Here is a 25,016-nt window from a genome sequence, read left to right as displayed (position 1 = left end):
GGATGAGGCAGAGGAATAGTCAAGTACAGGCAGATGGCGAAGATTCAGGAACGAGTAAACAGGCTAGAGTCAAACACAGATATTAATAAAATAAGCAATAAGTCACACCCAGGAACACACATGGAGTTGAACCTGTATTAGGGCACTAACTGCAGTGTTCTGGAGCTTTAAATAGTCGTCATTTGGCGCCAAATTCTAGCGTGATTACGTCATGATGCTGCGTCCATTCTGTTGCCAGCGTCATGACACTGCGTCTGTTCTGACGCTGGCGTCACGACATTGCACTGGCAACCGCACCGACCACGAGGACTCCATGGGCGCCGCCATCTTGGATCAGGAGGAGGCAGCAGAGGCAGCCCCGGAGCTGTATATATCCCTTACAAAACGACACTGAATAAAAAAACCATTACACATCAGTGTATATTCCCATATTGGGAATTAAATAATTGTTTATTGTTTATTGATGATCAGTGCAATTGTGCCAAGAATCTCATGAAGAAGGGAATGATGCCATTATGTTTGGAAAGAGATGACATATAAGCTGGAAGGAAGGAAGGACAGAAAAGAGCATTATTGGGGGAGAGGAAGGAAGAACTGGTAGGTATATTGAGGAAAAAGAAGCAATAGCAAAGCACCCTGTGATTTATATTGATGCATTTATTTTCAATGAACATTCTTTATGAGGACCAAAATATTGTACATCTGTATAATGTGGTTTCTGGTTCTACCATCATAGTTGTGTATTACACTAATTCACTTTGCACACTATTTTTCTAATTTCTAATTGAGTGCTGGCTTATACAGTATGTGCATCATTTTAAGTTTTACAGCCTTTCTCAAAAGTTAACATTATAGGGGAGGTGTAGTTTAAATGTTGGCGTTTTATGTATTCAATATTTAATGTGTATATGGCTTGAATGTGTTGGTTAACTATTTGACGCATTCTGATGATGATGCTGACACATCAGCTCCCGCCATATCATGTATTTAAGGCATTTTCATTGTTTGTCTGTACTATGAGAAAGGCCTCGGAAGAGGCCGAAACATTAGTCATCCATCTGAATAAATATTTTTATATTTTTTAAGTCCTGTGAGTGCAGACCTTACTTGTGTTATATTGATATATATATATATATATATATATATAGATATATATATATATATATATATATATATATATATATATATATATATATATATATATATATATATAAAGTCATAAGGAGCGCACAACCACATGTCCATGTATACCCTGGGTGGCAGTCAAAAATATATAGTAAAATGCAGCAAGCGATGGCGCTCCTAGGAATTTCGACAATACAACAGTGTTATGAAGCAAAGGTGAAGGTTTAATATTAATATTTATATATATATATATATATATATATAAGTCCATGTGGGCAGCACTCCGCTCTTGATGTTTAGACTCGGGTGCAAGGTAAAGAAATCAATTATGTAGACAAATGACCAGCAACACCGAGATATTTCATGAATAGTTCAAGTGTATTCAAAAAAACATGCATATATATGCATGTATATATATATAGACAAATATATATATATAGACAGATACAAGAGTCCTCTGCACTCAACCCATTATCAATATATTTAAGACAGAAACATTTTGTGCATACTGCTACTGAAAAATGCCTTACCCTTTAAACAAAACAGGGATTGTTGCAATATATTTAAGCTGCCCAACTACATAAAAATCATCCCATATCTGGCCAGTCCTACTGTCAATTTACATCTGATTCATTAAGAATTCTATTGCTTCATTATACATTTTATAAAGGGACGACTACGTTTTACCTGCAACTTACTTGCTGCTTTCAAAGGAAAACTCCGAAACTTGGCTGCCCTCATATTAGACAGCAGTGGGATCACCTGACTATAGTTTTTAAAAACATTAGGCGGGGGTGCTACGAGGCTGTGAACACAAAATACAATATATTTAAGCTGGCCAACTACGTCAAAGTCATCCCATATCAGTCCTATTCTCTCTCTCTCTCTCTCTCTCTCTCTCTCTCTCTCTCTCTCTCTCTCTCTCTCTCTCTCTCTCTCTCTCTCTGGCCCAAGAATAATGTCAGGGAGCCGGGAGCTCCCTCCAGGGAGGTAGTCTGGATCAAGGAGGAAGCCCTCTTGAGGGAGCAAGGTCGCGGTATCCAAAGGGTTAAGCAGAATCAGTAGTAGTGGTCACAGGCAGGAGTTAACGAGGGCAGGCAGATCAGATGCAAATATCAAGAGTTCAGGCAGGGGGTCAGAACCAAGGTAGGAGCTAGAAACAGACTGGGAGCAGGATTCAGGCTGGGAGCTGGAAACAGGCTGGAATAAGGCTGGAATCAGGAATCAGGAAACACAAACAGGAAACCAGGATTAATGGCAGCAAATCCTATTCTTGGGCGCCGTCACAGTGTTTTGGGGCGCCCTTTTATGATGAGATCCCGGCACCAGTGATGACATCATCATACAGCGACGCTGCAGCCATGTGTTTAGCATGGGCGCCGCCATCTTTGATCTTCACTGTGACTGCCGGGAATGTAAACAGCGCCGTCGGATACTTCTGGGTCGGGTACTTCTGGCAGTCCTGACAGTACCCCCTCCCCCACGGGGGGCCTCTGGACCACCAGGACAAGGCTTTTGGGGAAACCTGGCGTGGAAATCCCTCACAAGACGAGGAGCATGAACATCAGAGTGTCCTTCCCAGGAGCATTCTTCAGGGCCAAAGCCCTTCCACTTGATGAGGTACTGAAGAGAACCCCTGGAGATTCTGGAGTCAAGGATCTTTTCCACCTCATATTCTTGTTGACCATCCACAGAGATAGTAGGAGGGGGAGACTGGTCAATAGAAAAGCGGTTGGAGGTAGCGGGTTTCACCAAGGAGACATGAAACACGTTGGGGATTCGCATCTCAGGGGGAAGCTGAAGTCTGACAGCCACAGGATTGATAATCTCCAAGATGGGAAATGGACCCACAAACTTCGGACCCAACTTGGGAGATGGCACCTTCAGACGAATGTTTCGGGAAGAAAGCCAAACTTTATCACCAACCTACGTCTCCGATCCGCGAAGGTCTTGTGCACAAGAGCGCTCTTCTCCAAATTAGACTTGGTTGCAGCCCAAATAGCGGACATATGGGCCGCATGGTCATCAGCGGCTGGGACATCAGTCAAAACAAAGTCTTGCGGAAAGGCTTGAGGATGTTGGCCATGCACAGACATGAATGGAGATCTTCCAGTGGATGAATGACAGGCGTTGTTATGAGCAAATTCTGCCCACGGGAGAAGGTCAGACCAATCATCTTGGCAGAGGGAGACATGATTTCTCAGGAATTGTTCTAAGGCTTGATTCACTCGCTCCGCTGCCCCATTCGTTTGGGGATGATAGGCAGAGGAGAATTGGAGAGCAATACCCAAGACCTTGCATAAGGAACGCCAAAACTTCGCCGTGAACTGGGAACCTCTGTCAGAGACAATCTCCGCCGGGAAGCCATGCAGGCGGAAAATGAATTGAATAAACAACTGTGACAACTCCACTGCAGATGGAAGCTTCCGTAAAGGGATGAAGTGGGCCATCTTGCTAAAACGATCTATGACGACCCAGATCACGGTGTTCCCACTGGAGGGAGGAAGTTCGACTATGAAGTCCATTGCCAAATGCGTCCAAGGACGAGAGGGGACAGGCAAAGGCTGTAGTAACCCGCTAGGGCGAGAATGGCTAGGCTTGGAAGTGGCACAAACGGTACAAGCAGCAACAAAGTCTTTGACATCTTTACGAATAGTCGGCCACCAGACTAGACGCCGTAAAAGTTCTAGAGTCTTAGCAGGACCAGGGTGTCCCGCTTGCTTGGAGCTATGAGTCTGTTGCAGGATAGGCAGACGAAGTTCAGGAGGTACGAATGCCATTCCGATGGGAGTATCAGGAGGAGCAGAAGATTGACCAGCCAGAATTTGATCAGCAAATTGAGGGTATAAAGAAGCGATGATCTTGACAGGAGGAATAATTGGCTCTTGTCTTTCAGGAGTACAATCCACCGGAGTGAAACTTAGAGACAGAGCATCGGCTTTCCGATTCTTGGAGCCAGGGCGATAAGTCAAGACAAAGTTAAATCGAGAGAAGAAGAGAGCCCACCTTGCTTGTCTGGGATTCAGCCTCTTGAGAGATTGAATGAACTCAAGATTCTTATGATCTGTGTAGATCGTGACTGGGATCAAGGAACCTTCAAGGAGGTGACGCCACTCTTCTAAGGCAAGCTTGACAGTTTTCCCCAGAAACCCTCTGGGGAGATGATATAGCCCAGAAAAGGAATCTTGGACGCTTCAAACACACATTTCTCCAGTTTGGCAAAGAGAGAGTTCTTCCTCAAACGAGAGAGTACTTCCTTCACCTGGGAGTGATGGCTTGCAAGGTCCTTGGAGAAAATCAGGATGTCATCTAGGTACACGACCACAAACTTTCCCAAGAGATCCCGGAAAATGTCGTTCACGAATTCTTGAAAGACAGCGGGGGCATTGCAGAGACCAAAGGGCATTACGAGGTACTCATAGTGCCCATCACGAGTGTTGAATGCTGTCTTCCATTCGTCACCTTCACGGATGCGGATGAGGTTATACGCCCCACGGAGATCCAACTTAGTGAAGATTTTAGCCCCCTTCAGTTGGTCAAAAAGTTCTGCGATCAGAGGCAAGGGATACCGGTTCTTAACGGTGATTTTATTAAGACCCCGGTAGTCCATACAAGGACGTAGGCCTCCATCCTTCGTCTCCACAAAGAAGAATCCAGCCCCTGCAGGAGAAGTAGAAGGGCGAATAAACCCTCGCTGGAGATTTTCTTGGATATATTCCTTCATGGCAGCGGTCTCTGCTGGGGAGAGAGGATAAGTGCGACCTCTAGGAGGCATGGTTCCAGGCAGGAGATCACCTGGACAATCGTAGTGACGATGAGGAGGGAGAAATTCTGCAGACTTTTTACAGAAGACATCAGAGAATTCCTTGTAGAAGGAGGGAAGCGTCTTCAAATCTGAAATATTCACCCCCTGGATGGGTTCAGCAGGAAGGCAATGCTGTTGGCAGTATGGACTCCAACGGGAAACCTGCCCCGAGGACCAATCAATGATAGGGTTATGCAGGCGTAACCAGGGAAGCCCCAAGACGACTGGAACAGAAGGACAGGAAATAATCAGGAACGATAACTTTTCTTTGTGTAAAGTCCCAACCTGCACAGGCAATTCCCCAGTCGTCATAGAGATAAACTCGGATTCAAGGGGTCGGTCATCAATGGCGGTTACTCGAAGTGGAGAAGTCAATGGAAACAGGGGAACATTCATATGCTTGGCAAAGAGAGTGTCCATGAAATTTCCGGCAGCTCCAGAGTCAATAAAAGCTGAGCCAACAATGGTCTTAGTGGACAGACGGATCTGTAAAGGCAGAAGAAACCTGTGAGAGTTCTCTTGTGACTTGGGAGTAACGCCCCCTACATGAGTCTTTCCAAGGTTACCTTGAAGAGAGGAACTCTGAGGCTTCACAGGACAGGAGTTGGCAAAGTGAGATTGACCCCCACAGTAGAGACAAAGTCCAGCCGTACGTCTCCGGAGTTTCTCCTGTTCAGAGAGACGAGCTCTTCCGACTTGCATAGGTTCCTCCGGAGGAATAACAGAAGGCTGCTGGGGGGTAGGAGGTAATAGAGGTCTTTGAAAGCGAGGAGCCAACATGGGTTGAAATTTCTTGACTCGGTCCCTATCAGCTTGATGTTCTCTCTGACGGGTGTCCACCTTGACAGACAAAGCAATGAGGTCTTCAACCTGCGTGGGTAATTCACGGGAGACCAGGTCATCTTTGAGGCGGATAGAGAGACCATTGTAGAAGGCAGCATGATAGGCATCATTGTTCCAACAAGTCTCTGCAGCGAGAGTACGGAATTCAATGGCATATTCTGCAACACTGCGATTTCCTTGGCGGATCTGGAACAGACGAGAAGCAGCGGTCGCCACCCGACCGGGAGCATCGAAGACAGTCCGGAATTCTTGAAGGAGGGCATTGGAATCATCAATTAAAGGAGACTCCTTCTCCCAGTGCGGAGATGCCCATTCGAGCGCTTTCCCTGCCAGACGAGTGATCACGAAACCAACCTTTGCTCGCTCAGAGTTAAATTCTGCAGGTTGCAGGCCAACCGAATCTGGCACTGATTCACAAAACCACGACAGGCTTGAGGGTCGCCACTGTAGAGAGGCAGTGCAGGAATACGTGGACCAGAAGTGGAGGACTGGGTAGCCATGTCGGCAGCAACTAGTGTGGGCGTTGTCGGCGTTGGAGTAGTCGGCGTCAGCATAGATAACTTTTCCAAAATCGCCTCCAGCGTGCGTCCGACATAATTTTGCCGAGCTTCGTACGCCTCCATGCGAGTATGCAGACCTCGAAAGGCCCTGACGAAATCTGGCTGAGCTTCCTCAGTGGGATCCATGGCCCAAGAATAATGTCAGGGAGCCGGGAGCTCCCTCCAGGGAGGTAGTCTGGATCAAGGAGGAAGCCCTCTTGAGGGAGCAAGGTCGCGGTATCCAAAGGGTTAAGCAGAATCAGTAGTAGTGGTCACAGGCAGGAGTTAACGAGGGCAGGCAGATCAGATGCAAATATCAAGAGTTCAGGTAGGGGGTCAGAACCAAGGTAGGAGCTAGACACAGACTGGGAGCAGGATTCAGGCTGGGAGCTGGAAACAGGCTGGAATAAGGCTGGAATCAGGAATCAGGAAACACAAACAGGAACCCAGGATTAATGGCAGCAAATCCTATTCTTGGGCGCCGTCACAGTGTTTTGGGCGCCCTTTTATGATGAGATCCCGGCACCAGTGATGACATCATCATACAGCGACGCTGCAGCCATGTGTTCAGCATGGGCGCCACCATCTTGGATCTTCACTGTGACCGCCGGGAATGTAAACAGCGCCGTCGGATACTTCTGGGTCGGGTACTTCTGGCAGTCCTGACAAAGGATGACTCTATTCACCTTTGACATTTGGATTACCTCTTCTGTAGACAAATATCTACAAGTATTGTTTTATTGGTTAGTAATTTTTAAAAATGTAGTTCGTTTTTTTTTGGTAATATATTAGATATTTTAAACCTGCATACATAATATTATGCCAGGTATCCAGTAACAAAGGATAAATACACAGCCTTTCTTTGCCCCCTTGCCTTCATCCATTAATTATAACTATACGCTTTCCTCTTTAAATCGCCAATTTAAACAGATTGAAGGCTGCAGATCATTCAGGCAACATTTCCTTCAACTTAATACATATATTTAGTTAACATGTGTATTGTTATGTACTAACCCTTATATTGTGTGTGCAATATACAATGTAATGCTATCAGTAAGGTTGAACAATTTGCTTTTCAGTATATGAAAAATCATTATATTGATTTAACTTAATATTTTTTTTTCATTCCTATTGACTGAATGTGGTTGTTTATTTTGACCTTGATGGGATTTTCAAGAAAGCTTTGCATATGTAAAGTAAGATGCGCGATAATGCATATTAACATGGCTTGAAACCTTGCAACACCTTAATCACTGTGTACTTTCATATAGGATTTCTTTGAAATAGACAAATTAAATGAAGGTAAAATCCACTACTTAAGTTATGTATGTATTTGGTTTATTACATAGTATTCAGAATACTATACACGTTGGACCTGTTATACAGAATGCTCGGGACCGGGGATTTCCCGATAAAATGGGCCTTTCCATAATTTGGATCTTCATACCTTAAATCATAGAAACATTAATTAATCCCATTAGGATTGATTAACCTCCAAAACATATTTGGTTTTAAGTCCTGCCTCTAGATGGTGCTATAGTACAATGGCCTTAGTGCATCGGATACAATGTACTGAAAAAGTTGGCAGGACCAAAAAACTTGATAAATGGTTTCACAAAATCTTGATGGCTTCATCTGTAAATCAACCCTCTATATATAATCACAAACTCTCACAATCTCAGAAAGTATGTGGGTAAATCCCCAAAACATATCTGTTGAGTCAAATGCTAGTGATAAGGGATTTTTTTTGCAGGTATGGATTTGCAGTGAATTTCTTAATTTTGCCTTTTGGCAGATATTTTCCTGAAACCTCCAAGAAAATTAGAAAACACAATACAACAACTATAAGAAAGCACATAAAACATAAAATAGTGGGGCATGTAAAACCACGAAAGTCACCCAAAATTGTTAGTTAACTGAAGTGTCTGTATGAACTCTAAATAAATCGCACAATGCATTTAAATGTGAATTTTCTCCACCAGCCATACTGTGAGTTTGCCTACTCAACAGACCAATCAAATGAATAGTCAAACAAATAAACTGGAACTGGAAACAAGGGATTCAAAGACAATCTTTGCTTGGACATAAAATATAATAATACCACTTATTAATATGTATTATTAATAATAATTATGTATTAAAACAAACTTCCTTGCTCATTGAAGGATATGTACAACCATTCAGTAAATGTTCTTGCATCCAATAATCAAGTCTACATCTTTACACATTTTGTTTGATGTAATATTTACTGCTTGCTGTGATAATGAATTCCAAGACTGAACCAAAAAATATTTAAAGGGGAATTTCGGCTTCCAAACCAAAATTCGATAAAGAGGCCCACATAACACAGGATCCCCTAATATATCCATCACAGTTACCTGTTTCTTCAAAGAGTATGAATAAAATCAATTTTCTATTCTGAAATTGAGCGGTTTAACAGTTCTTCTCTTTCTGCATCATTTGAAATCCTGGCAGGGAAGGAGGGACTAAAACACTGATGTTACAAATTGTAATAACTACTCCTCAGCTTACAGACAACATGCAGGAACTACATAACCCACAATGCATTGCACTGTGATGTTCTGTTCCTTATTGAAATCACGTGTGCAGGGAATTGTGGGGTTTGGAGGAATAAGGCTGAGGACAGATGGCTTTTGATACAAAGTAACAGTAGTCAGCCAGCTCAGCAAAGTAGTCAGCCATCTCAGCAGGAGAGCAGGGGGCTAGGCTCAGGGAACTGTCAGAAACCATTAAAGATCATGAAAAGTCTGCATATTTTTTTAATTGATGTATATTGCACAGTTGCTTGAAATCATGTTTACTTTTCAAAAAGCTTAAGTTATGTTTGTGTGGAATTCCCCTATACTGTAAGTAATGTATATCGTGTAAGTAAAGTTTATGTTGCTTTACAAAACACAAAAGAGAATTTCCCAATTTGCATCCAGTACCTCGGGTTTACAGATAAGAAGTAGTTTTATAAGAAAAGCTAAATTGGTTAACTGCCTTCTCTTCTCCCACAATTACTCCAGAGAAGTTGGGAAATAAATGTACTTCTAGTTGCTATGCTAGCGAAGTTTAGTGAGTTTGGAGGGTTCCATGTTTGAACCAATAGCAGAACAACATCATTGCTCATAAAATTAATTTATTTCCAACAAAATCCTAAGTAAACATATTTTCTGGGTTTCATCCCAACAGGGGTCTGAATTTAAACAGTGTTTCACTGCCTATAAGTCTCCACAAAATGGAATGCTTGTATAAGTGTTTTCTATATTTAATGTTACTGGATATGTTTTGCTAGTTATATATTGCTCAATATCATTTAAAACGTCTATAGAATCTAATACATGTGACTTGTGTGTTAACATATCTTCTCAGGATTCTATTCACAAAACTGTTTGGGATGAAAACCTAATTTGATATGAATTACTGATCCCATAGTAATTTCCTTTAAGGCTAATGATAATTTATTATTGGATTACCTTTAGTAAGGAAAAAAAGTCTATTAGTATATGCCATTTCAACATCACATTTTCCAAAGTTAAAATAAAACCTATATTAAAGTACTGTATATTCTAAAATTATCCATAAAAATCCATTTATATTGTTCTTGTAAAATTAGATTTTTATGATTGAGAAAGCAGCGTAATATTTAAAATTGTGTTGAAGTCAACACAATACTCATTCCTCAAGTGTAGTAAAAGAGGCATATTTTTTGTTTGTAGAACCGATATATAGCTTAATGCACCTAAAGCTGTATTGGATTTTTAATAATTCTGATTTATAAATCGGTTTTTTTATTTCTAATTACATATTTTGAGATATTAAATAATTTTATGGTTCACCTTAATCACATTTAACCTGGTGCAAGCAATGCTGTTTTATATTTTGGCACAGTGATACTCAATCTGTGGTTTGGGATCCCAAACTGAGTCTCAATGTTCAGAGTTTCCCTTTAATACAGTGACATTTAATTTTGCACTAAACAATACAATTACATCCGATTCAGAAAAAAATAGATGCAACCGTGCATGTGATTTGCTGCAAATCATTTTTAATTTGTGAGTGATTTCTGTGATTGACACAGAATGCTCAGAGAATCCTTAAGCCTACCATCACCTCCTGACCAGGCAGTAGCTCCAATGTTCCATAAGCGACCTGGGTCAATACGCACAGAAGTGCCAAATTCGGAAATGAAGGCAGGTAGAGCTAAGTGGCACTGTGTACAACTTAAAGGAGAAGGAAACCCAGTCAGCCCTCCCCCCTCCCGTGTGTTGCCCACCCTCCCTCCTCTCCCCTGGCCTTCCTGTCCCGCTGGGCAAATGCCCCTAACTTGTTACTTACCCTTCTGCGCAGGTCCAGTCCACGGAGTTCACAGGCACCTTCTTCTTCCACGCAATCTTCTTCCTGCTTTGACCGGCGTTTTGGCGCATGCGCAGTAGGAGCATTTCACCGGTATGGATCTACTGCCCATGTGGCAAAAGTCACGAAGTTTTCTGATTTCACTTTTGGCGCATGCGCAGTAGATCGTACCGGCGAAATGCTCCTACTGCGCATGCGCCGGTCAAAGCAGGAAGAAGATAGCTTGGAAGAAGATGGTGTTGGTAAACTCCGTAGACTGGACCTGCACAGAAGGGTAAGTAACAAGTTAGGGGCATTTGCCCAGCGGGACAGGTAGGCCAGGGGGGAGGAGGGAGGGTGGGCAACACACGGGAGGGGGGGAGGGTTTTTGCGCCGACTAGGTTTCCTTCTCCTTTAAGGGAAGTTTGATTTGGGTACAAATACCTTTAATGAAAGTGGTTTTAAATGGTATCAATAGTCAGAACAAACAATGGAGAGAAAAGTAAAAACACAATGCTTTTAATAGTAATTACATTTACAGATATGGGACTTTTTATCCAAAATGCTTGGGACCTGGGGTTTTCCAGGTAAGGGATCATTCTGTAATTTGGATTTCCATAGTTCCAATGAAAACATTAAACAAACCCAATAGGATTGTTTTGCCTCCAATGAATATTAATTATATCTTAGTTAGGATCAAGTATAAGGAGCTTTCTGGATAATGAGTTTCCAGATAACCGATCCCATAGCTGTATAAATATCTTCAAAATAATTTAACATTTTTTAATTAATGTATATTGGAAAGTTGCTTAGAATTACAGTTTTTTCATTATGCAAAAAAATAATTGTGGACAACCCTTTGTTATTTAAAGGGGAACTATCTTGAAAATGAAAATTTAATATAAGCTTTATCATAATGTCCTCGGTCAAACAACCAAACAGACCGATCCAAGCCCACACTCCTATAAAGCCACTCTTGTGCTCCTCACCAGGTGCTCAGTCTGCAGCATCCCCACTGCCTCAGCTTTGCCAATCAAAGAAAAAAGATGGTACTCCGGTAGAAAAGTAGCTAATTTATTGCAGTATCCTGCAGGTGTAATATGCCTTACGCGTTTCAGGAGTTATTCCCTTAATCATAGGGAATAATCATTATCCTGAAATGAGAAACTTTCTAAATACAATCAATTAAACATTCTGTATAATTTCTGAAATTAACAAGTTTATATTCACTATCCCTCTTTCAGCATCTGTTTCTCTTTATTCTGTCTTCATGCAGCAGTTGGGTGTCATTGACAGTTAGATCCAATATATCTTATAGGGGGGCTCCCTTTCCTAGCAGATGTATTAGAGCTCATTCAAATAACTGATTCCAGTACAAACAAACTCTAACAAAATAACTGCCTTTTGCACAGATCCTGCATGTAAGAGTGAGCTCTTCTAGGCAAAAAGAGCCCCCTTATAATATATATTGGATCTAACTGTCAATGATTATCTGTTGCAATAAGGCAACATTTAGTTGGTTACATAAAAAAGAGCCATGCATTTTTTGTGTTACATTTTTTAATTATTAAGCATAATACAGTAAACTGCCAAAGTAAAGTCTCATTTATACCATTTATTTTAAAGCCTAATGTTGTTAATGCTGAAATTTCCCTGTGAAATGTTGAACTGTATATAGTTTTACTATGGTTATAATTGTCCCTCTGCAGTGAGATAAAATCCCATATTTTGAACACCCACCAAACTTTATTTTTCTTTACATTTGTTTAATGGAATTATTGAGTGCATTGCTTTTTTGTATATTGCTATCCCTATGTTGCACAAAGTTATAATAAACACTGCCTGATTATTGGGATAATTTACAATCTCAAGTGTAGTGAGGAAAGTGCAATTTCTAGCACAATCGCCATGTTTTATCACATAATGCAGTGATTTTTTTCCCTATAATTCCAGTTTTGTTGCAGTCATAAGGGGGCATTACCTGACATACTTTGCATACATCAGATGCAATTGAGCTGAACATTACATAAGTCTAACTAGCACCATTTTCAGAGAGAGATAAGTGCACCCAATTATTTTTAGAACTGTCTATATTGATGCATGGTGCTGAAGGAGATCTGGAGCTACTGTCTGCATTTTTTTAAAGCACCTTTAATGAATAGCGTATTATGTGCAACCGACTGCAAAGGAATTTGTGAGTATGCAACTACGCTTGTAGTAGTTAATTACCCCTTATGTTTTGCACAAGATTTACCTTGGCCCAAAAAACTTTTCTGCAGCTATCCTTATTTTATTCCCAACCCCTTTTGTAGCACAATAATTTCCTTACAAAAGCCTGGCCACACCTAATGATGGGCAAAGGGTGTGACCTGATGCCTTTTTGGCATGGCCATTTGAATTTACCCAAGCATAGAAGCATCTCATGTACCAAAGGGCTCAACCAGTTTTCAGTAGGTATGATTCTGATGTTTTCTGTTTATTGGCTGTTTTTATTACCATGGATATTTTTTTGTGTATTGTAACTCTTGCAAATTTTCATTTGTGTTGCTAATAATTTATTGGATTTTGCCATAGAGAAATGTATTATTATTATTGATTATAATGATAATAAAAATAATAGTAGTAGGGAAGTGTTTGTGGCAGAACATGTCTTTGTGAATGTCAACATCATGTTACTGTCAGTGCTGTTTAAATTATTTCCTCTGTGTTCGGTACACAAGTAAATCAAAATTTAAATCTATCTCTACTTTTTTCAGGAAAAGCAAAGATTTCTGACAGATGTCTTACATGAGGTCATGCTGTTAGATGGATTGGCTAGTTCACATCCAGTTTCTCAAGAGGTTTTGAAGGCTACAGATATCGACCGTGTGTTTGACTGGATTGCTTATAAAAAGGTATGGGCTAAAAGATTTCCTGCATTAATTCTAATTCCTTTATTCACTCTATTTTAAACTAAAAACAAGGTAAATGTGTGTCTTATCATGTAACACATTTTTGTTCCTTCAGAAGTCATAAAATCTTAGATATTATTTTGAGCATGTATCAGCATAGCCAAAAAGATCAACATTTTAATGCTTCATTTCTTGATCTTTAAAACAGGACAATTAGTCATGCTTTCCATACCAACTGTTTTATGCATAGAAAAAAACACCTATTATATACAGTAGTTCCCAGTTGTTTTGATCCAAAACTGACATATATAAATCACTGTTTAATGTTCTGGCTACTTATAAGGACTATTAAGTTGACTAAGTGTGTAGATAAATCAGAACAGATATTTGACGTAAGAGTACTTGACAGCGTTGAAGCCTATAGCGTTTCTTGCATTTGCAGTATGTTTAAAAAGAGACTAGAGATTTGAAAGTGCTTAGAAACCTAATATATAAAGGTTTAAGCAAAAAAGGCATTTGACTAAGATTGCAGGTTCTAAATTAATCATGGTTCTATCATTGTCCTACTGCACCTTTGAAGATTAGTCTAAGGTTACTTATTGAAGGTCTTCATAATGGCCTGACATCATAACGCTTAAGGAGAATGTAGACATAGGATTCCACATTTGAAATCATTATTGAAAACAACATTTCCTCATAATACATTGGCTGAATCATTATAGGTCTAAAACTGCAGAAACTTTCAATGCCCACCTCCAGGTCATTAATAATAGTACTTAAGTAAATAATAGTATTGCCTACAGTTTACAATGTAGAACTACTTGATTAATAGGGATGTAGCGAACTGTTCTGCTGCGAACTAGTTCGCGCGAACTTCGACCGTTCGCGTCCGCCGAACGTTCGCGAACGTTTGGGAACGTTCGCATTTTGAGTTCGCGTTCGATTCGAATACAAGCCGTTCGACCATTCGACCATTCGAATTCCTTCGACCGCTAAAATCGAACGATTTCCATTCGTTCGAACGATTGTAAGCATTCGATTCAATGAAAAGCATTCGATCGAATGGCTTCGATCGTTCGATTAGAATGAAAATCCTTCGATCGAATGATTAAAATCCTTCGATCGTTCGAATCGAACGATTTTAGCGGGTGTTCGAAGTTCGCAAACTGTCCGCGAACGTTCGCATTTTTTGCCGGTGTTCGCGAACGGCGTTCGCGAACACCAAATCGGCAGTTCGCTACATCCCTATTGATTAACCCCGATGTACTGCTTGTGACAGACTAGTTATGTTTTCCAGTGTTAAAACCTCTTTTTTTATATTGTTATGTAGCAACAAAGGATTTAGCTGAAGCTGCATTACAGGTTGTTTACCAACGTAAACTGTGCAAATTAGTGGTTCTGCATTTGCTATGCACAGTAAACTCAAGTCTATTAGCACCTTTATGTGTGCTCCCTTTGTTCCGCTTTATTTGTACTAATTGTTTATTATACTTATTTTATTATACTTCTGTATTCTTCTCTTAAAACTGCTTCAGAAACAGCTTATAACTGCTAGAAAATGCTGTTTTCACATAAAATATTTCCAAATTGCAATTGCTCAGCAGCTGTCCAGTTTGAACTATTGTTTGTAACCTTTATTTCTAACAATGATAGTTTCATTGATGGTAATTTATATTTTAGCTTTTCTTTTATCTCTCTCCATTCCCATCCACTCTTCTGTAAACCTGGACATGCATTTTCTTCCATTTACTTTTTCTAACTTGCCTATAGTTTAAGATTTAAGTTTAATTTTTTTTTAATTAAACATACATATTTTTAGTACCAAAGAGTACATAATAAGTGGCAGATTTACTTCGAAATTCGAAGTATTTTTTTTGGGTACTTTTGGTTAATTGGGGTACTTTTGGGTAATTCGAAGTAAAAATCGTTCTACTATTCGACCATTCGATAGTCAAAGTACTGTCTCTTTAAAAAATACTTTGACTTCATACTTCGCCACGATTTTATCGTTCGATCGAACGATTTTTATTTGATCGTTTGATCAAGCTTTTGCAGTAAATCCTTCAAATTCAATATAACCCTCAAAATACAACCCTTGATAAATCTGCCCCTATGTGTTGTGCATTCACTTTAATGTATGAATACAGGAAATTAAAAAAAATCATGTATAATAGAGATTTGGGAAACATCTATTTTTCTACTTGAATAGTTTAGAATGATTAAGCTAGAAAACAATAATTTAATATGTAAATCAAAAGCCAAAGCCTTTTGCATGTGCTAGAAAACATATTAAATCTTGTGTTCACACAAATGGCAGTTCGACTGGAAAATTAAATTAAACATTCTGTGGCTATTTAAAGTTAGAATTATACTGCACTCTTGTAAACAGGTTTAAATGGAAACATGACATTTGTTATTTTGGAATACAACATTTTTGTCAAACAACAGGTAATCCTGTCAAGATTTTTTACTCTTGGGCATATACTGATGAGTAGCACCATGGGGCAAATTTACTAAGCGGCGAAAATTCGCCAGCGACGGCTTCGCAGGTAGCTCAACACTTCGCCAGGCAAAAATTCGCTCAGACAACACTAATTCATTAACATGCAAAGTTGCGTCCAGGGCACCGAACACAGGCAAAGTTGCGCTAGCGTTAATTTGGCAAGCAGAGTGAAGTTGCGCTAGCGTTTGCTAATTTGCAAAAGACTCCAGCGTTTTTTGGGACAGTAAAATTTTCAAATAAATTTTGTGGAAGACCTATCTACTGTATTGCACTTCACCTGGTCTGAGGTGATAAAGGCAAGTCTGGAGCAAGAGGTAACGTTCAATAAAATCCGCATCTTAGTGAATTTGCGCAGTTACGTTCCTTCACCAGAGCGCAACTTTGCCTGGCAATTGAGTGCGAATGAGCGCCAGCATCAGTATCTTTCACTAGGGAAGTTACGCCTGCGCCTGTTAGTACATCAGCGAAGTACCGAAATGACGTCACGCTGGTGTTAGTCACTTCGCCCCTTTAGTAAATTTGCCCCTATGTCCCATCAATACCAAACTTTTGTAATATCTGTCTCCCTAAGTCATTATATCTTCCTGATATCTCCCTGAAGTTGGTTCAAGAGCATTGCAATTCAATAAAAAAAATCAGAACATTTTTTAATTGGAGTACTGGAGGGCTCTGTCCTTATTCCTTTGCTTTTTTACTTGTATATTAATGACCTAGAGATGGACATTGAAAGTACTGTTTCTATTTTTTGCTCATAATACTAAATTGTGCAGATCTATAAGTATAAAAGCATAAATTATGAGGGTAGACTGTCAAGGTTGGGGTTGTTCTCTCTGGGGTTGTTCTCTCTGGAAGATACTTGTGAGGGGATTTGCATGATTACTCGTTATAAGTACATTAGAGGGCATATTAGCATGAGATTTTTTTCCACAAAATGGATCACTACACCAGAAGCCACCCCTCTGGGGTACTAAAATCTACAATTAATATAGATATTGTAGATATTTATATGTATAGTTTAAGGGACTGTACAGTATGTAAGGGTCAGTGTGAGTGTGTATATTTGTGCACTGGGTTTCATTTAGAGGGGTTGAATGTGATGGTTAAGTTTATCTGGAGGGGTTGAACTTGATAGTTTCAACCTAACTTAACTATGTAAGTATGTAAGGACACCAAAAGCTGTTGCTGGCAGCACAGTTCATTGTTTTGCACAAATTGGTAGAAGCTGCAAAATTGTGTCTCCCGTTTACAACATAGAAAGGAGAGGTGGAATAAGAGGTGTTAATATGACTGTTATAGTGTTCTGTCCAATGACCAGCAACTGCTGGCGTTACTACATTACATACATTTTAAATCTCTCCATCTGTTGCTGTCTTTAAAGGAGAAGGAAAGGTTAAAACTAAGTAAGCCTTATCAGAAAGGTCCATCTAAATATACCAGTAAACCCCAAAAGTAGTGCTGCTCTGAGTCCCCTGTCAAAAGAAACACTGCATTTCTTTCCTTCTATTGTGTACACATGGGCTTCTGTATCAGACTTCCTGCCTTCAGCTTAAACCTCATTGCCCTGGGCAAGAGCATGCTCAGTTTGCTCCTCTCCCCCCCCTCCCTTCTCTACTGTAATCTGAGCCCAGAGCAGGGAGAGACTCAGGCATGAAGTGATGTCACACCATGTTAATACTGCAGCTCCTATCCTAAACAAACAGAGAGTTTCTAGAGCTATTTACTCAGATATGGTAAAACATTCTACAGAATAAATATAGCATTCTAGCTTGCACTATTGCAGCTAATCTATTGGCAATGAAATACCTCCGTAGCTTTCCTTCTCCTTTAAACAGCTTGCAGCATCACTCTGTACAGATTTAATGGTTAGTAGCCACAGTATGCACAGTAGCAAAGACAGCTTAGAATTCATCTGAAAAAATATATAATACAATGCTTCTTTTTTTAATTATTTACCTCTTTTTGACTGTAATGCTGTATGAATTTTGGGACATCACCAAAATTTAAACACAGTGGATGTGGAAAATGGATTATTTACACTATTAATTTAGTAAAGGATAATTATGTGTCCCTTGTTCTCGCAATATAGGTATAGATATTTTATTATTTCTTCCTAGCATGCAAACTCCAGTTCTTTATATATTGCTTCAGTGTATTATTTCTTTTACTTTTATATAAATGCCATTAAGTAACAGCAAATAATATGTTGAAAGTAACAAACTGGCTGTCTGAGCTGTATGTCACTGCAGGTCTTATATGTTATAGCTCATTGCCATACAATTAGGGGAAATAGAAGCTGGTATGCTGCACTGAATCGTTTGCAGTTTTAGGTCCCTAACTGAAGTCAGGGTTACAAGAAACTTGCTCTATTTCTTCTATATAATGTTCAACTTGCACGGCTTGCCCTTTAGATATATCATGAGAACTAAAAATGAATATGGTAGCCCTTTAAGAGTAATTAGCCATGCTTTGTGGTCTATATGGCTCTTATTAAACCATATTTTGACACTGCATATGCCTAGTGTGCTCTGGTGTGTGCTGCTCAAAAAAATAAGGTAGGGGGTTGTGGAAGATCATCAAACAAAAATGAGGTACATCTCTGATAAAAGCTGATGCTACAGGGCTGATTATAGAATTCTGATGAAAAAAGCACTGGTTTCTGAGCTGATATGTTATGTGAATGTGAAGTAAAGGGAACCTGTCACCCAGACCTAAAAAGCTTTATAATAAAAGTCCTTTTCAAAGTAAACATGAAAACCCAATTTATTTTATTCAATTAAACATCCCTGTTATAAACACATTTGAAAGTCTTAGATATCAATCATATATTGCCCACTCCTCCTCTATGCCTTAGGTAGGGCAGTCAATTACTTTAATTTTCCATTTAGCATTTCTTAGATATCACTGCATTCCTCACATCTCACTCCCATCTAAGTATCTAATTGTGTAACCAGCAGAGCCGCCATCAGGGAGGGACAGGGGGTACAAGTGGCCCGGGCCTGAAGGGGGGCCTGGCAGTGCTGCACTTTCAAAAGAGCTGGGCCCCTCTTGACAGCACCAAAGCCGTGCGGCCATTTCCGAAGTCCTGAACAGCCAAAATGCGGAAGAGCCGAAAAGCCAAACAGCTGAAGTCCCCAAGCCGCAAAAAGACCCAAAGCCACGTATATAGCCGAAGCCGAACTCCTGAAGTGGCGAAAAGACCCAAAGTCACGAAAGGAGGTGAAGTTGAAGTCCTGAAGCCCTGAGTTCAATTCAAACTACTGAACACCAATTTGTGTTTTTTTTAATTTATTTTAAATCCCCTGGCCACCAATGTATTATTTTAATATTCTATAGGCCCCTGCCACCAATGTTTTTTTATATATATTCTTTGGGGGCCCCAATTTTTCTTAACTTGTAAGGGGGGCCCTGGTGCCAATGTTTTTTTAAAAAAAATATTATTTGGAGCCTCAATGTTTTTTAACTTGTAAGGGGGGCCCTGGCGCCAATGTTTTTTTTTTTTACTTATAGGGGGGCCCGTACCACCAATTATTTTTTTAACTTGTAGGGGGGCCCGTACCACCAATTTTTTAAAAATATTTTAATGGGGGCCCTGGCACCACAGTTTTTTTTAACTTATAAGGGGGTCCTGACCATCAATAGCTTTTTATAACTTGTCCCCCGGGGCCCCAAAAATGTTGTTGTATGGGGCCCCGTGATTTCTAATGGCGGCCCTGGTAACCAGTGCATAGGTATCGGGTTCCCCAGTCAAAACAACATTTATGACAAAAACCCTGATGATTTGTCCAAAACATATTGATTGTAATTCTTAATTCCTTTGCCTGGAAACTGTGGCATGCAGAGGCACAGGTTACGTTATTCTTAGAGGACATTTTATATCAGCATTTGTGAAATTCAGCCTACAGTCCTCAAGGCATACCAGGACTATAGCTACACAGTTATGGTGTAGGAAAAATGTTAAGAGTGAGAATTGGAGGACTGCTGGTTAGACATTATTTTTTAACTGCCTTAAAAATGTTTATTATGGTTAATTTTTCTCAACATAATGGACCTTCTCTTATTCTTCTATTGAGTTTTAGGGACATAAATTATAGGATTTATTGATTTCATTGGTTTCATTCTGACAGAATATTGAAGGTCTTTGAGCATGGTCATATAACTGTATAGTAGAACAAATGGACAGAACTTGGATTGACATTGTATATAAATAATTTGAATATTCAGACACTAAGAAAGAGTTACTTTGACAGCATACCAAAACATGCTGGCTTCAACTCCGACGTCCCTGATTCTAGCTTGTTTTAGACATTTAATATACTGGACTACAACAAACAACAAATGTAAAGACACACTAATATTATACTTTCTGCTATGTACTGTTGCATTTAGTAACCCTTTTGTTAATGGTATTAATATCTTCTTTATGTAGGCAGGTTGAAGGTGTTTACATGCTAAATCTTGCTTGGGCATCTGTAAATGTTTGTGTTTTCTGAACTAAATCTCTGTCTACATCAGACTGTTTATTTACAGTAGTAGCACTAAAATTCCTTTAGACATGCATATCAAAATATATATAATTAAAAACAACCACACACCTTCCTTTTAATATATTTTATACAATATATTTTATACAGTTAGCAAAAAATCAGTAAAGGGGGGAAATCTACACATATCTGTATAAATGTTTATTTGTTTATGTTTTTCTATTGAGTGCTTTATAAAAAAAAAAAGTAAGGTCAATAGAAGGAAGGGAACTATTTAATTATGATAAATACCTTTAAATACCAGGACTTGTCTCCAATAACAATCAAAAAAAATCTGTTGTGTAGGGGGCTATGTACATATGCCCCAACCTTCAACTTAGGGGTGAAAAAATTCATGAAAACAAACAAAATATGAACATTAGTAAATCTTTAGTCTCTAGCCCCAAGAGCAAACATATGAACAATCACAATAAACTTTGGGTATCCAAGCAAGAGGGCTTTCAACAAGAGTCTATTTATTGGTTTGTGATGCTATATAAAATATAAAAGAATAAGCAACTAATTAATAATTTATGGTATTTATTCATATACAGTAGATTATTAGTATACATAAAAACAAGTGGGGGATGTTCGGTTATGTTGTCTAAATAATTGTCATAGTGAGCCATTTTAAGAAATAAGGTTCAATAGGAAAAGCAATAGCTAGGAATGGCTAAAAATATTTTTATGTAGTTGGGGGACCATTTTTTCACGAATCAAATATTTAATCAAAGCTCTAAAAATTTGAGACTTATTAAGTGTAAAAACCATGAAAACTTCTAAGGCAAAACTTCGGCAAGTATTTTTCGAAGTGCTATAAAGTCAATGGGAGTTGCTCTGATCAAATTGGACCACTTTAAATATTAGGATTTTAGAGGTTTTCAGATTTTTTTTCTCTAGGAATTGCCTGGAAGAAATAACATTTTTAGAGGTTTTCATGGTAATTGTAATTTTTACTGCATCGTTCAGTGCTTTTTTTTAGGTTCATACTTATAGGGGGCTATTTATTAAAAATGTATGAACTTTTTCCCCCATTATTTTAATAATAAAAATTCCCTCTCCCACATTGTGGGTTATAACTTTATGACACAATTTTAGTGTAAACTGTTTAGTTCACTTGCTGAAAAATGTGACAAAGACCTTGCTAAATTTTGAATAGAGACCAAATTGAGTAAAATGATTCAATTGAGAGTTTAAATCCCAGCTGGGTGCATATTTTCTATTCACATGCACATCTTAATACACTGAACTGTAGCTAAATAATGACTAGCCACTACATGTGGCTTACAATTGTAGCCTGATTACTTTCCTTGTTATGACCATTATTAGCTATGGTCCAGAATGCAAGCAATTTTGCTTGAATGTGAACATGTTTTGGAGACGGATATTTTTAACAATACGTTCATGAGCTGCTGCAAATTGGATTTCTCACATGGTATAATGTGAATTAAAACAGCTTGGTTGGTTAATGTTTTGCATTTGGTTGCTACATAAAAATACAGAATATACAGAGTAGGTGATGTCTAGTTTAATTAATACAGGTATCTCTAGTTCAACCTTGAATAGATTATACCATAAATAGTGGTGGGCCATTCTAACCTGTTTTGCCGAAAAATTAGCAAATAAAGTCACCAAATGCTTTGAAGTCAATGGGCGTCAAACCAAGTAACAATTTTTCAATCCACACAATTTTTTTTTACTATCCATTATAATCTATGGGTGTTTTTTCTTGGAAAAATTAGGCTAAATATTTATCTCATCCCTAACTATAAATAGAATGATGTCAAATAATGCTGTTAAATACAAAAAATTAAACGGCATTATAAGAACCGCATTTATTTTACACTGCTTGTCACACTGATTTTACACCTCATGATAAACAGTTCCCTATTGCTGAAATGTTGCTTTACCTGAACTGAGAATAACTTAAGCATGACAGGAAAAGTCCCATATACCCTCTGCAGATAAGGACAGTAAAGGTGGCCATACAATGGCACATTTAAGTTGCCAATTTGAGTCCTTCAGACCTATTTAGCAGCATATCTGCCTGTATGTGGGGCTTACTGACGAGCCTTCCCAACTGATATCTGGCCAAGAATCGGGCAGATATAAATCGGGCAGGTTTGATTTTTCCTGCAATCGAGAACCGCATCAACAAGTTGATGTGGTCCTTGTCCTGCTGGTGCCCATTCCAATTGTTGTAATCGGATTGTTTGGCCCTGGTCCGAATCAGATTTACCCAATATTGCCCTGCTTTTGGTGGGCATATTGAAGAAATATCCACTCATCACAAAACGAGTGGATCTTATAGTGTATGGTCACCTTAAGAGTGGAGGTTATGGAAATGACTGTGTTGGGGTTATAAGGGGGCATTGGAGTCATTAGAAGAGGGATAGAATGGAGTGACAAATTAGAGAGAGGGTTTTTTTTTTAATGTTTCTTAATTCAAGTAGTAGGCAGGCAGGCTTCATGGGCTCACTGCTGTGTCTCTTCTTATTTTACTATCGTTGTTATAATTTGTTGAATTCTTTGTAGATCACTTATGAATGATTCACTTGGGAACAATGAACCCAAGTGGTGCCCTCCAATACATTATCTAAACAGAGGAAAATTTAGAAACAGGAATGGGGAATAAGAAAAGGTAGGAGCAAATTAAACAACAAAGTGATCTACCAACTGAGTCACAAGAAGATAGAAGTGCAAGAGTGAATATAAGTTTGACATGTCTGAGCTAATAACTGTTTAGACAAGTGTTTACAAGGGTATAACACATTGCTTTTGCAAGAGCACAGGAAAAGTATGAATGATAATATAATAATGCAATAAAATATAGAGAATTCATAACAATTTAAAAGACAGAAGAGACTCCTTGTAAAAGTCATTGTAGAATGAACTACTGTATGACATTTTTCAATGATGTAGTAAACTTTTTATTTTACCTGCGCAATTGAATAGGGAAATCTCAATAATGATAATGCAATATTATTGTCACTTGGGTCATTTTAGAAATGGCAGGTGACAGGTGAAGAGAAAACATTTTCTCTAAATGGAACATGTGCCCCATTAAATACAGCTATGTTCTAAATACCTTTATCTATTTAGCAGGTAACTATGCAGGTATGGGACCTGTTATCCAAAATGCTTGGGACCTGGGGTTTTCCGGAACAGATCTTTCTGTAATTTGGATCTTCATAACTTAAGTCTATTAGAAAATCATGTAAACATTAAATAATCCCAACAGGCTGGTTTTGCTTCCAATAAGGATTGATCATGTCTTAGTTATGATAAAGTACAAGGTATAATTTTATTATTACAGGGAAAAAGGAAATAATGTTTAAAAAATTAGATTTGGATGAAATGGAGTCAATGGTAGACGACCTTCCCATAATTCGGAGCTTTCTCAATAACTGATTTCTGGATAACAGATTCCATACCTGTACTTGGTTCTCAATCAGATTAAGTATGTATTTATGTTGTCTATTGCTTTTAAGACTGGCCAGAATATAGCTAATGAAATCCCACTAAGGGAATCTTAGATATTTATCTGTGCTGGAAATATAAATATATCTATGATTTGATAGACAAAATATTTGTAATAGCAATACATTGACCTAAAATTAAGTTCACCTGAAATAAAGTTCACTTTAAAAACACTGGTAGGAGTGAAAATGAGCTGCTATATTTATATTGTAAGAGATACACTAAATTAACATTTTATAGCAAAAGAGTTTGCTAATTGTTCACAGATTATGAATATCAACTGCTAATTGATATGTTTTATCCACAGGGGGCAGCCCTAATTCGAATGTTGGCTAATTTTATGGGTCATAAAGTGTTTCAGAGAGGACTACAAGTAAGTCAAAAATGTCTTTTATGTAATTAATTTATGTTGTGATAAGCAGGTTCTCGTGGTTTTAAAACTTTGTTAATGTCTTTGGGTATATTGCTTGGTCTTTAAGTTAGCATATAAAAAGTAATCTCCTTGTTAAAGATATTAACTGTCACTATAAATAAAATGCCAGCTAGAGTCAAATGTCTAATGCAAGCATGAAGTGGTGATATTTATCTATTGGAAAAATTCATTATGTACATTTACAAAGACATTTCTAGTTGGCATAATGTTAAGATGGATCAATTATTTATGTAATGGGACACATTAAAATTCTTGTTATGTTAACTATAGCCTAACTACCTAGTTTGGAGTGACTAATGAATGCAAGAATTCACTTTTATGCTAGGTACAAGCAGGAATCAATATTTTGAGGAGATAATGATCATCGCTCAAAGCAGTTCACAAGCATTATTATCTCCACCCTGTTAATATCCCAGTTATATGGTAAATGCAGAAATGACAGGTGTGCAGATTACAATATCAAGGGCTGTGGTAACCAACTTTTTTTTTTAAACTCTTCGTCCTACAGTAAAATCAGGGGAATAATCATAAAGCCTATA

The 25,016-nt window shown here is 38.6% G+C and overlaps 1 protein-coding gene across 1 annotated transcript in view; it reads left to right on the top strand.

Annotated features, from left to right (window-relative positions):
• Positions 1–25,016, top strand: part of trhde.S (thyrotropin releasing hormone degrading enzyme S homeolog) — a 303,766-nt gene that overhangs the window by 171,209 nt on the left and 107,541 nt on the right. The window contains exons 6-7 of the mRNA XM_018255948.2: positions 13,407–13,544; positions 24,352–24,417. Coding sequence (XP_018111437.1) covers positions 13,407–13,544; positions 24,352–24,417 — 204 coding nt within the window. The remainder of the gene's footprint in view (positions 1–13,406; positions 13,545–24,351; positions 24,418–25,016) is intronic.

This window comes from Xenopus laevis, chromosome 3S (genome assembly GCF_017654675.1).
Source record: "Xenopus laevis strain J_2021 chromosome 3S, Xenopus_laevis_v10.1, whole genome shotgun sequence".
Taxonomy (NCBI): domain Eukaryota; kingdom Metazoa; phylum Chordata; class Amphibia; order Anura; family Pipidae; genus Xenopus; species Xenopus laevis.
This window is presented reverse-complemented; position numbering and strand designations above follow the sequence as displayed.